The sequence below is a fragment of the Trichechus manatus genome, unplaced genomic scaffold (assembly GCF_000243295.1).
Source record: "Trichechus manatus latirostris isolate Lorelei unplaced genomic scaffold, TriManLat1.0 scaffold00093, whole genome shotgun sequence".
NCBI lineage: Eukaryota > Metazoa > Chordata > Mammalia > Sirenia > Trichechidae > Trichechus > Trichechus manatus.
Genome location: NW_004444029.1, coordinates 965,565 through 978,795, shown reverse-complemented (window position 1 = coordinate 978,795; position 13,231 = coordinate 965,565). Strand labels below are relative to the sequence as shown.

General features: G+C 43.7%; 1 protein-coding gene across 1 annotated transcript in view; it reads left to right on the top strand.

The window, feature by feature from the left end:
* Positions 1–11,928, top strand: part of CNTNAP2 (contactin associated protein 2) — a 1,280,693-nt gene extending 1,268,765 nt beyond the window's left edge. Inside the window, exons 22-23 of the mRNA XM_023736915.1 lie at positions 7,223–7,303; positions 9,321–11,928. Coding sequence (XP_023592683.1) covers positions 7,223–7,303; positions 9,321–9,520 — 281 coding nt within the window. The 3' untranslated portion in view covers positions 9,521–11,928. The remainder of the gene's footprint in view (positions 1–7,222; positions 7,304–9,320) is intronic.
* The last annotated feature ends 1,303 nt before the right edge of the window (positions 11,929–13,231 follow it).

The following is a 13,231-nucleotide window of genomic DNA, read 5'->3' as shown; positions in this document are numbered from 1 at the left end:
GGAACTAATAGAAGATTTCAGCAAAATATCAGGATACAAGATAAACATACGAAAATCAGTTGGATTCCTCTACACCAAGAAAGAGAACTTCCAAGAGGAAATCACCAAATCAATACCATTTATAGTAGCCCCAAAGAAGATAAAATACTTAGGAATAAATCTAACCGTAGATTTAAAAGACCTATACAAAGAAAACCACAAGACACTACTGCAAGAAACCAAAAGAGACCTACATAAGTGGAAAAACATACCTTGCTCATGGATAGGAAGACTCAACGCTGTGAAAATGTCTACTCTACCCAAAGTGATCTACAGATACAATGCAATCCTGATCCAAATTCCAATGCCATTTTTAATGAGGTGGAGAAACAAATCACCAAGTTCATATGGAGAAGGAAGAGGCCCCAGATAAGTAAAGCATTACTGAAGAAGAAGAACAAAGTGGGAGGCCTCACACTACCTCGTTTTAGAACCTATTATACTGCCACGGTAGTCAAAACAGCCTGGTACTGGTACAACAACAGATATGTAGAGTAATGGAACAGAATTGAGAATCCAGACATAAATTCATCCACCTATGAGCAGCTGATATTTGACAAAGCCCCAAAGTCCATCAATTGGGGAAAAGACAGTCTCTTTAACAAATGGTGCCAGCATAACTAGATATCCATCTGCAAAAAACTGAAACAAGACCCATACCTCACACCATGCACAAAAACTAACTCAAAATGGATCAAAGGCCTAAATATAAATCAAAACGATAAAGATCATGGAACAAAAAATAGGGACAATGCTAGGAACCCTAATACATGGTATAAACAATACAAAACATTACTAACAATGCACAAACACCAGAAGAGAAAATAGATAACTGGGAGCTCCTGAAAATCAACCACTTAAGCCCATCAAAAGACTTCACCAAAAGAGTAAAAAGACAACCTACAGAGTGGGAAAAAATGTTTGGCTATGACAAATTCAATCAGCGTCTAATCTCTGAAATCTACAAGATACTGCAGAACCTCAACAACAAAAAGACAAGTAAGCCAATTAAAAAATGGGCAAAGGATAGGAGTGGGCACTTCACCAAAGACACTCAGGCAGCTAACAGATACGTGAGGAAATGCTCACAATCATTAACCATTAGAGAAATGCAAATTGAAGCTGCAATGAGATACCATCTCACCCCAACAAGGCTAGCATTAATCAAAAAAAAAAAAACACTAATAAATGTTGGAGAAGTTGTGGAGAGACTAAAACAGTTATACACTGCTAGTGGGAATGTAAAACGTTACAACCACTTTGGAAATCGATTTGGCACTTCCTCAAAAACTAGAAATAGAAGTACCATACGATCCAGCAATCCCACTCCTTGGAATACATCCTAGAGAAATAAGAGCCGTCACACAAAAAAATATATACACACCCATGTTCATTGCAGCACTGTTCACATAGCAAAAAGATGGAAACAACCCAAGTGCCCATCAACGGACAAATGGATAAACAAATTATGGTATATTCACACAATGGAATACTACGCAACAATAAAGAACACCAATGAATCTGCGAAACATCTCATAACATGGATGAATCTGGAAGGCATTCTGCTGAGTGAAATTAGTCAGTTGCAAAAGGACAAATATTGTATGAGACCACTTTATAAGAACTTGATAAATAGTTTAAACACAGAAGAAAACATTCTTTGATGGTTATGAGGGTGGGGAGGGAGAGAGAGGGGTATCCACTAACTAGATAGTAGATAAAACTTACGTTAGGTGAAGGGAGTGACAACACACAATACAGGGGAAGTCAGCACAACTGGACTAAACCAAAAGCTAAGAAGTTTCCTGAGTACAACCAAACACTTTGAGGGACAGAGTAGCAGGGGCAGGGGTCTGGGGACATCTAGTTCAATTGGCATAACAAAGTTTATTAAGGAAATGTTCTGCATCCTACTTTGGTGAGTAGCGTCTGGGTCATAAAAGCTAGTGAGCAGCCATCTAAGATACATCAATTGGTCCCAACCACCTGGAGCAAAGGAGAATGAAGAACACCAAAGACACAGGAAAATATTATCCCAAGAGACAGAAAGGGCCACATAAACCGGAGACTCCATCAGTCTGAGAGCAGAAGAACTAGATGGTGTCTGGCTACCACCAATGACCGCCCTGACCAGGAACACAACAGAGAGCCCCTGACGGAGCAGGAGAAAAGTGGGTGCAAAACTCAAATTCTAGTAAAAAGACCAGACTTAATGGTCTGACTGAGACTGGAGGAATTCTGGAAGACATGGCCCCCGGACTCTCTGTTAGCCCAGAACTGAAACCATTCCTGAAGCCAACTCTTCAGACAAAGATTAAACAGGACTATGGGACATAAAATGATACTCATGAAGAGAGTGCTTCTTAGCTCAAGTAGATACATAATACTAAACGAGCAGCTCCTGTCCGGAGGTGAGATGAGAAGGCAAAAAGGGACAGGAGCTGGTTGAATGGACACGGGAAATCTAGGGTGGAAAGGAGGAGTGTGCTGTCACATTATACGGAGAGCAGGTAGGATCACATAGCAATGTGTGTATAAATTTTTGTATGAGAAACTGACTTGAACTGTAAACTCTCACTTAAAGAATAATAAAAAAATTATATTCTGAAAATAATATTTTAAAGCACAATTAACAGTATTCGTGAATTCACAAGGGTTTTTAAAGTGGTGACAGCTGCTCCCTCGGTGCCGTTTTGGCCCGTTCGGGAGTCCTGTGTGTTACCAAGCAAAGATCGGGCATCTGTTCTTCATCGTGTTGGTCTAGGGTTCTTAGTTGATTACATTGTTCAGTTGATGCCCTCATCATATGGAATTATTTCTGGTGAGCTAAAACGTCTCTCACACTCAGCTTGTGAAGCCAGACAAGTACAGTCAGAAGCCTTTAGATGTACCATCAGCCTCCCCAGACCATGAACGACAGAGAAAAGCATTGGATTAAATCAGTTGGCTGCCTCAAGACCGTGCAATGCTGTGGATAATTGGATGGAGCCAGAGTAGAGTGATGTGTATCATCCGAGAGTTCAGCTGACTGTTTAGGAAGTGGTTTGTGGAGCCTGCTTCCTGGGTTCAAATGCTGGCTCCACCACTTAATGGTCACGTGACCTCATACAACTCTTAGCTTCTCTAACATAGGCTAAATGTGTCCACCTCACAAGGTTGGTGCAAACATTAAATGAGCTTATACATGACAAGGATTAGAAGAGTGCCTGGCTTGTAGGAAGTGCTATTGTTTCTCCCAAACCACTTCTTACTGAAATTTGCGTTTCACATCATTTACTTTTGGTACTCTACAATGGAAGGAAACACTTCTGGTTGATTTTGCTGCAAAGAACCATTTGGTACTCCACCACAACAAACCATTTGGTACTCCACCACAGTGAGTCATTTGCTACTCCACCACAGCGAGCCATTTGGTACTCCACCACAGCAAACCATTTGGTACTCCACCACAGCTAGCCATTTTTGCAACTTTGCTTTTGAAAATTGTTCTATGGTCACAGAATTTTAGAGTAGGCTGGGCCTTGGAGAGTGTTGTATATGAAGAAACCTTAGTGAAAGGATGGCTGATTTTAAGGTATGCTAGAATGTAGAGGTGTACTGCTCATCCACATATAAACCACCTACCCAGGGACGTGGGGCTTTTGTTGTTTAATATTGCCCTGTCTTAGTCACCCAGGGATGGTGTACCAGAAGTACCACAAGTAGATGTCTTTAAAGAACAGCCTTACAGCTCTAGAGGCTGGGAGTCCAAATCAGGGGAAGGCCATGTTGATGCCTTCCCTGTGGGTCATCCTGGGCGTTTCTTGTTTACTTGGCTTGTAGACAATACTCACATGGCATCTGTCCTGTGTGTGTGTTCATCTCTGTGCCTAATCTCCACTTTTTATAACTCAGAAGTGATTATATTTAGAACTCACTCTATACTGGTATTACCTCATTAAGGTAACAAAGCAAACCCTATTTCCAAACAGGGTTATTTCCATAGATACAGGGGTTAGGATTCCAACACATATTTTGGGGGACACAGTTCAATCCATAACAGCCCCTCACCTTCCGACAGTGGGGGTTCAGGACTTGTCTCTGGCACTGGAGCCCTGGCCTTCCCTGATGCTACAGGAAGGATACCCACCTCCCAACGCCCAGAGGCAGACAGAAGAGGTGCTAATTAGAGGGAGCCTCCAGGAATGAGCAAAAGGGAGGGTGGAACACCCTCAGAACAGAATAACACATTTACATTTTCTATTCTGCTGGGGGCAGAAAGTGTATCTTCACCCACCCCATTCTACTGTATCTACAGGGAACACTTCCCCTGGGCCTGCTCCAACAGTGTGTGTGTTGCTGCTATTTCCCTTTTTATTTTTCAACCTGAATATTGAAGAAGAGAAAAGAAGGAAGTGCCCCAGTATTGAGCTCTCTGATTTCTTCTCTCATGAAGACAAAGAAGACGGAAGGGAAGAAAGTGTGCTACGGTGAGGCTGGGACCCACGTCTGAATATGTGTGGTGCGTGTGCCAGCTTCTCAGGCTGCCAAAACACAGTAACACACAGTGGGTGGCTTCGAACAACAGACGTTTATCATCTCCTGGTTATGGAGGCGAGAAGTCCAAATCCAGGGCATGGGCAGGGCCACCTTCTCTCCAGAGGCTCTAGGGGAAAACCTTTTCCTGTCTTTTCCAGCTTCTAGTGGCCCTAGGTGGCCCTGGGTTTGTAGATACATCTTCACATGTCTGTCCTTCCTCCTGTGTGTCCCTGGCTCTGTGTCTCTTCTCTTTCTATAAAAACATCAGTGGCATTGGATTAGGGCCCATCCTACTCCAGTGTGACCTCAGTCAACTCAATTGACAACATCTTCGAAGACCCTACTTCCAAACAAGGTCACGTTCACAAACACAGGGGTTAGGACTTCAGCACATCTTTTTGGGGGGCACAATTCAACCCATACCGAGGCCTGTGAATAGATTTGCCTTCTCTGTAGGTGAGGAGGGCAGCAGAGCCTGTGTGAGCTCTGAAGTCTCGGCCAGAATGTTTAATAGGCACGTTCACAGGAGAAGCTCTCCAAGCATCTCTTCCTCCAGCCACAGGCTCTGCATGTCCGTGCGGGGCGGGGCAGGGCGAAGAGCTCATCCCCAGGCGGGGCCTTGGAGCTGTGCCGAGGGCGGGCAGGGCAGGTGGGCGCCTTCGTCGGTTCTTGCAGGTGATGGAAGTCAGCAGATTGTGCCCATTAATGGCCATCTCCCTGCGCCTTTTGCTCCCATGTGCTGCAATGTGGTAGCTGCAAAGCAATCTCCAACAGCTCGCTGTAAATGGCGGTCGTAACTAATCCCATGCTCTAGGTTAATCTTTGGGCAATACAAACTAAACCGTCAAGGGGTGGATGGAGCCAGCAGACCACGTGGAGCCGGTAGAGTCGTCGCTGATTGCAGTTTTGTCTGTTTCGTCGTTCAGTGTGTCATCCCAGCACTTAGAAGGGAGCCTGCCATTTAGCAGACGTTCATCAAAGATTGTTGAATTAATGAGTGAGTGGCTGGACAAATAACCTTGTGACAACTACTGATAGCACTCTTCTGAAGAGCAGACTCGGGTTTAAAGACCAAAGCCAGGTTTCTAACAACATATGTTTGTATGCAAGCCGGTTTTATTCAAATAGGATAATTTTACAGTTAGCCTAATTATGTCAGTGATAAAGCTGTGAATGCAAGAGCTTTGCATTCTTGGGTCGACCTTTGGAATTTTGAGTATCGATCTATGCTGTCTACCCCTGGCAAAACCTGAAGGGAGTGAGCAAGGAGCCTTAGCTGTCTACCCCCGGGTGTTGCGTTGGCTCTGTCTGTTCTTCACCCCTCTAACTATTTTTAGGATTGGGCCAGTGCAAACAAGCAAATAACACCAAAAGGTCTCTTTTGTGTCCAACAGTTAAAGAAGTGGGGGAATATGGAAGTCCTAAGGATTTGAGTTAAGGTCATTTTCATTTGTGCCTTTCTTCGTGTCTCTGGTTTTAGTCAAATCAACAGCTTTGATGGCTGAGCTAATTTGGGAGGCTGATGCTTCTAAGGAAGAATGGTATTCCCGGTCCTAAATGAGAACATCACGTCCGAGAGAGAAAGGATTAAACACCACATGCGGGGAGAATCCAGAATCTCCCTTAATTTCTCTTTTTTTAGTTGTTGTTGCTGCTGTCACATTCCCGAGGGAAGGGAGAACGGCCTGTCCACTGTCATTATCCTGGGGATTCTTGAAGTCTCAGTCACCCAGGAATATATTAACCTTAGAAAACCGAGTCCTTGGCAAGATTCCCCGATTCATAGGACATCCTATTTCCTCAGTGTATATACATTTAATTATACAAAATAACTACTTTAATTTTTTTTTTTTAATTTAATTGGTGTCATAGAGTGGCCACAGCTCTGCTTTAAACGAAGGTGAACTATACCAGGGAGGCTGTTTCTGCTGAAATATTCACCTCAGCTTCCCAAACAGAAGTCCATTAGTTTATGTGGATTATGATAGAAAGACTTTAGGATCTGTTTACTTGTAGCCTTTCTGTCTGGTTTAAAGTTGTTTTGTCTTAGAGAAACATCTGAATGTAATATACTCAATTCTTATTTTTTGTAACCAGGAAAGAAAAGGAAAAAAAAATTTAGGCATTTAATATTCTCAACTTTTATGCAATATTACTTCCTTACAAATTTCTGAAGTCTACAATATTTTATTAGAACCATATAAAATATTAGTTTAGAAAACTATTGCTTTTTAAAGAAATATCGTACACTATAAGAAGCTCATCTACAGAGGTATCCAAGGCCACCAGTTGTGAATGGGAGACGAGGGGGTGGGAGACAGATTACAGCCAAACGTGAGAAAAGGTGTTCTCCCATGTAAGGTCGTCTCTCAGTGGAACTGGAGGAGCCAGCCCAGGAGGTTCTAGGATTCTGTAACACTCCTCCAGAAAGAATGGTGTTTGTCTGGGCTTTGTACAAAGGAGGGCATGGGAACAGAGGTGGAGTCATCATGATCTTGTGGGAGACAATGGGTCCCTCAGAAGTGGAGGTTCCATGGGGAAAATGGTGAAAGGCAATGCTGAATGGAAGTGCTGAAGAGTCGTATGAAGAAATAGGCATCAAATTATTTGGGATTAATGGTGGACTTGCCTGTTAACATGTGCCTCTTCTTTTCTTTCTGAACAGCCAGTGCTGATTTTCCATACAACCCAGGACAAGGACAAGCCATACGGAATGGCGTCAACAGGAACTCAGCCATCATCGGAGGTAGGTGACGAATTTAACATGTTGTTGTTGTTCTGTTGGGATTCCTAAGGTTTTCGCTGGCTAATTTTCAGAAGTAGATCACCAGGCCTTTCCTCCCAGTCTGACTTAGGCTGGAAGCTCTGCTGAAACCTGTCCACTGTGGGTGACCCTACTGGTATTTGAAATATTGGTGGCATAGCTTCCAGCATCATAGCAATACACAAGCCACCACGGTATATAACACAGCAATCTAGAAAAAAAGTTGTTTAGATTTGTTCTTCATTTTACATTTTGTATGAATAAGGTTATAAAGTATGGATGTGGAGAAACTATGGTAAATTGTAGTCTAGCCACTCTTCAATGCCAGCTGCTAGAAAGAGAATGGTAGTGGTAGACTGCATAGAATCTGAGTGTGTAAGCAGGTAGGTGTGGCGGTAGCCAGAACATTTCTCTGCGACCTCGGATCCTTTTCTCTCTCATCCTCTCGTTTCCCAAATGGTCCAGATAGCTCACTGCAAGAATGAGAGGGAATATGCCAGTCTAGTTTCAGTTATATGACTTAATAAAAATTATCAGAAAGTTAACAAGCCAAAGCGTCTAATATACCCCAGTCTTTTCTTCCCATCTAAAAATCATTATACTGAGTAAAGGAGGCCAGGCACAACAGCTCACATACTCTGTGATTCCATTTACAGACACGCAGCTTCCGAAGAGTTTAGCTCTCTTAATGTTACTGAAAACCAGTTGCCCTCGAGTTGACTCTGACTCACGGTGACCCCATGTGTGTCAGAGTAGAACTGTGCTCCATAGGGTTTTCAATGACTGATTTTTCAGAAGTAGATCACCAGGCCTTTCTTCTGAGGCACCTCTGGTGGACTTGAACCTCCAACCCTTCAGTTAGGAACCGAGCGCATTAACTGTTTGCACCTTCTGTTTCTGCCCACCCTTTGTGCTGTTTTTGTCGTTTATTTTAACTGTTTTAAAGTCTGTATCTGCTAATTCCATCACCTCTGTCATTTCTGGATCTCCTTTTCACTGATTTTTCTTCTGGCTACAAGCGACATTTTCCTGGCCCATCCCCTTTCTTATTCTTTTTTTTTTTTTTTTTTTTTTGCATATTCGGTAATTTTTATTGAATGTAGACACTGTAAATGATGTTACATTGAGTGTTTGGATTTTATTTTCTTCCTTTAAAGACTACTGTGGTTTATTTTGCCGACAGTTCAGTTGCTTACAGATCAGCTTGATATTTTTGAGTCTTATTTTAAAACTTTTTTAGGACAGATCTTAGTAAAGCTTTTCACCTCGGGCTGTTTTGTCAAAACACCCACAGTGTGACTCTTCTGTAGTCTGTACCGAATGCGCTGGTTGTTCAGTGAGGTTACTTATTCACTGTGGTTAGTGGGAACACGAACATCTCCCAGCCCTGTGTGAGGTCCGGAACTCAGTCTGTTTACAGCTCCCGAGCCATTGCTATTTGCTGGCCTTGTGGGATTTCACCCTATGCCTGCACATAGTGGTATATAGCCACAGATTCTCAGGGACTTCCACGCAGATTTTATGCATAGTTCTTTCTGTACATAGCTCTCTGTGGTTCCTCAGTTCAGAGAGGCTGCCAGGCTTGGCTGTGTTCCCCTCCAGCGTGAGTTCAGAAACTGCCCCCAGGCAGAACGACAGGAGAAGGGCAGGGCTTCCCTGGTTTTGTTTCCCATCCTCAGGTTCTGTTATGCCTGTTGTCCAGTGTCTGAAAACTGCTGTTTCATGTATGTTGTCGGGTACTGTAGGCACTTCTGGCTGGAAGACAAGTGACTCCTGTTGCTTCTGTTACCCCTCTATGGCCAGAGCAGAAGTCCTCTCTGACTGCTGTTGGTGGTGGAGGTGGTAGTGGTATTGATGGTGGAGGTGGTGGTGGTGTCTGGAGGTTTGTGTTTTATGGGGGAGAGGGTAGCATTGGAGGACACCATGGTGAAGTGGAGACTAGATGATGGGGACCACATAAGATATGTTTAACCTCTAGTCCTTCTCCTGTCTCCACCAGGGGTCATAGCTGTGGTGATTTTCACCATTCTCTGCACCTTGGTCTTCCTCATTCGATACATGTTCCGTCACAAGGGCACCTACCACACCAACGAGGCGAAGGGCGCGGAGTCGGCAGAGAGTGCGGACGCTGCCATCATGAACAACGACCCCAACTTCACAGAGACCATTGAAGAAAGCAAAAGGGAATGGCTCATTTGAGGGTGGCTCTTTGGCTATGGGGTGGGGCGAGAGAGAGGGACAAAGCACCCTGCTTCACACTCTCGAGCACATCCTTAAAATATCAGCACAAGTTGGGGAGGCAAGCAACAGAAAATTCTTGAGACTGATCACCACAAAAAAAGAGATACTTTTTAATATTTCTTTATAGCTGAGTTTCCCCTTCGGTATCAAAACAAAATAATACAAAAATGCTTTTAGAGTTTAAGCAATGGTTGAAATTTGTAGGTAGTACCTGTCTTATTTTGTGTGTGTTTAGAGGTGTTCTGAAAACCCGTGATAACAGGGCAAGTTTTCTACATTTTTAAGAGCCCTTAGAAGGTGGATATTTTTTCTTGAGAAAAGCTGATAAACATACACATGGCCTCCAGTGTTCTCGTCCTTGGCATATAGTCAACTTTAACAGGCAGCCGTAGTAACTAGTCCGTGTTCACGTATTTCATTTGGTGTCCTATAAATCTGAAAGGGAAAGACGGGGGCGAAGAGAGCCTATTATTTGCCAGTTTTCAGAGAGATCTCAATCTGTCCTGATTCTCTGAGGGTCCCGCCTAACACAGCAGTTGTAGGAAGAGGGTGTCTGGAACCTGTCGTGTAAAACAGTCAGCACAGCTGGAGAGAAGCATTAAGAACTACAGAAAGTAACTTCATACTGGGATTGTCGGTTTTATTTTTCAGTGGATTCTAAAAGATAATGGTGTTCCATGTACATAGCCTTAGACCCATTCAATATCTAACTTTCAGCTACAATTTTTCTGTTACAAAAGGTTTCTCCTCGGCTCTTCCTGAAATATGTTGGATTGCGTCATCTGTGTGTGAAAGCACCTCAGTGGAGATTAGAGCCAGGTGTGATGGCTTGTTCGCTTCTGCTGCTTCTATAGACGTAGCGAAAGCACCTCCTAGGGAATGCGTGAATTAAGTTGCTCTTCTTATTTTGCTTTAAGCCTCTAGTTTTTAATCCCTTTGTGACAAAATCCTAGCAAACAGTGTCCTCTAAACGGATACATCACAATAAAGCCGAGTTATCACTGTTATTACTATTGCTGTTACTTTGGAATCCTGTGGAAAACACTGCCACGTGTTAAGTCACCCACACCTCATATTGTTCCGTCCAAAATAGACCTACTGCCATGATGCAGGATCTCCTATGGCAGACACATCTGAGCCTTGGGTTTGTCCCAAAAGTGGTAGGTGGCCGTTGCTTCTCAGAGAACGGATGTGTCTTGTCAAACGTACCACTCAGTTGAACCAGGAATCTTGACCACTTATTCCAATGAATAACCCATTGGTTGTACTTAAAAATAATAGACTTTGTGTAACCAAATGGGAACAAAACTCCCTACTGGAGCATCCGAAAGACCATTTCATTTATTTATTTTAAAAAAAAAAAGAGTGCACAAAGGTTATTTCCACAATGATGACCATTTACAATCATTATACTTCAGGTTTCTTATTATACTTTATAAGCACTTCTTAAAAATTCTTTAGATTCCAACATTTTGAGGAAATAAGTATGATCACTTTTTTGCTCTTCTTCCTGGAAAGGGATAGGATGAGATTTAAAAGGCATGGATGCTATTTTTCCAGTGGCCTCTGTCAATGAAATGGAAACTAGTTTGTTGGGATTGTAGCCCCTTACTCTTCAGGATCCTGGGTGTGCCTCACTTGCTGGAGGCTCTTCAGTTTCTTGGGTGATGGGACTGTCATCCCGAGCTGTGACTGGCACATGGCGCCAGCATGGCTCATTCCAAAGGCGCCATTGGACCTGCCAAACCCGCCAAGTCAAGGTAACAGAACAGAAGGGGGTCCGATGCCTTCTCACAGTGATGACCTCAGGCACGATCGGGAACACCCTTAACTTAAAAAGGTCTAGATCATTCTTCTATAAAACGCACTAAGAACAGGAAACTATTTAATAGGATTAACTGTCAAAACAATGTAATGGTTACAAATGACGTATTGCAAACAAGGCTATTTATTTCACCAAGAAGACTGTCATTAAGGAACCTCTTATGTATTGTCACATGGAAAAAACACATTTTAAACATTATGTTCTGAGGTGTTTCTGGGGTTTTTTTAACTTTTACAGGTATTACTTTTGCATGTAACAGTGCCAGATGGGAATGCACTATTTCTTGCATTTCCCATGATAACTCTACTCTTTATGCATTGCCTCAGCACTTTCCGCTTCTTCCCAAAATGATTAGGGGATTCAAACAATCAATAACAGCCCCTGATACAGAAATGTCCTCCCCCTTCCTCTTCCTGCTCTTCTGTCCTCCTTCCTGCCACAGAAGGTGAACAGTAAAACCCAGAGCTTCTTTCACCAACTTTCTACTCCTAGGGCCCTGGACCAGCCAGAGGGTAGTGGCTCACCCACATCCCCATCAATTCAGTCAGAGAAGTAGACACAGCCCTGCCCTGGAGGAGGTTACAGTCCCCAGGAGACACAAAAAGGGGGTAAGGTAGTCAGTGACTGAGTGCCAAATGGGTGCTGGAAATCTTGGTTTCTCTTTGATGCTGTGGACTTAACAAAAATTCCCAAGTCAGCTCATGAAGGCCACGTCCAGAACATTCCAAATGGTAAATGATTTGTTTGTGTGAAGAAAAGGGAGCAGCTCTTTTTTCCAGCTTCCTCGCTGGAAAATTCAGGACATGCAGCCTCCATCACCATGACTTAATGGTCCAAACCCAATGCCTAGTCTTGCCTTGTGATTTGTAGCCCACAAAATCTGGATGTTTTACGTCCCAACACATCGTCAGGCAAGTACAAATAGGCTAGAGGCGGCCTCTTTAAATCACAAGAACAAACAAAAACAGCCAAGGGCTGTTGTAAAGTTTCAGGAAGAGTTGATGGCGGACTTAGGGTTATTCGTGTGGGAAATCTCCTCTGGGTATAAAGCAAGCAGCTATGTTTTGAGAAGCCAGAAGGGGAAACTTTGAACGAAAGCAAAATGAGCACTATTCTCAGCTCCTAAATACATATTCGCTGGAGCTGGAGGAAAGGGGCCTGGTGGTGCAGTGGTTAAGCGTCCGCTCAGTGGTTTGAACCCACCAGCCGCTCCAAGGGAGAAAGATGTGGCAGCCTATTTCTGTAGAGACCGCAGCCTGGGAAACTCTCTGGGGCAGTTTTACACCATTGTATAGGGGCACTATGATCGGAATCGAGTAGAGGGCAACAGGTTTGGTGTTTAGTTAGAGTTTGAGGAAGCTACCTCAGGAGGAAGGAGAAGTTATTTTCTATTATTCTCTAGCACTTCTTAATATTTAAGAATATTTTTCCCCTTGTGGCTTCCAACCAACTGCTCGGCAAAAGGAGACTCGTTACATAGGTGTTTTTAATTGAAGAGCCAGGAACAAGAGCTTGGTGAGCCTTTGTTGCCCTGGGTTTGACAAAGCATCCTTTACTACTGCAGCAGGGACTCAGAGGCAGGGAAGAAGTCCTGCCCCAGGCACAGAGCAGGTCTTCACGTGACCATGACCCCTGCTGAGGCCAGGGCGCAAGGAGCACAGAAAACACTCAGGAAAAGCAGAGGGCCATCGGATACGGGGATGCAAGTGTGCAGAGTAGCGTCAAGAAGAAACGTTGATTTCCTTCCACAACCAGCTCTGTCCCTCTCACCCCTCACTCCTCTTCCACTCGCCGCCCCCTCACGCAGACCCTTCCTCTCTTAGGGCGTGAGCCTTTTAGTGCTC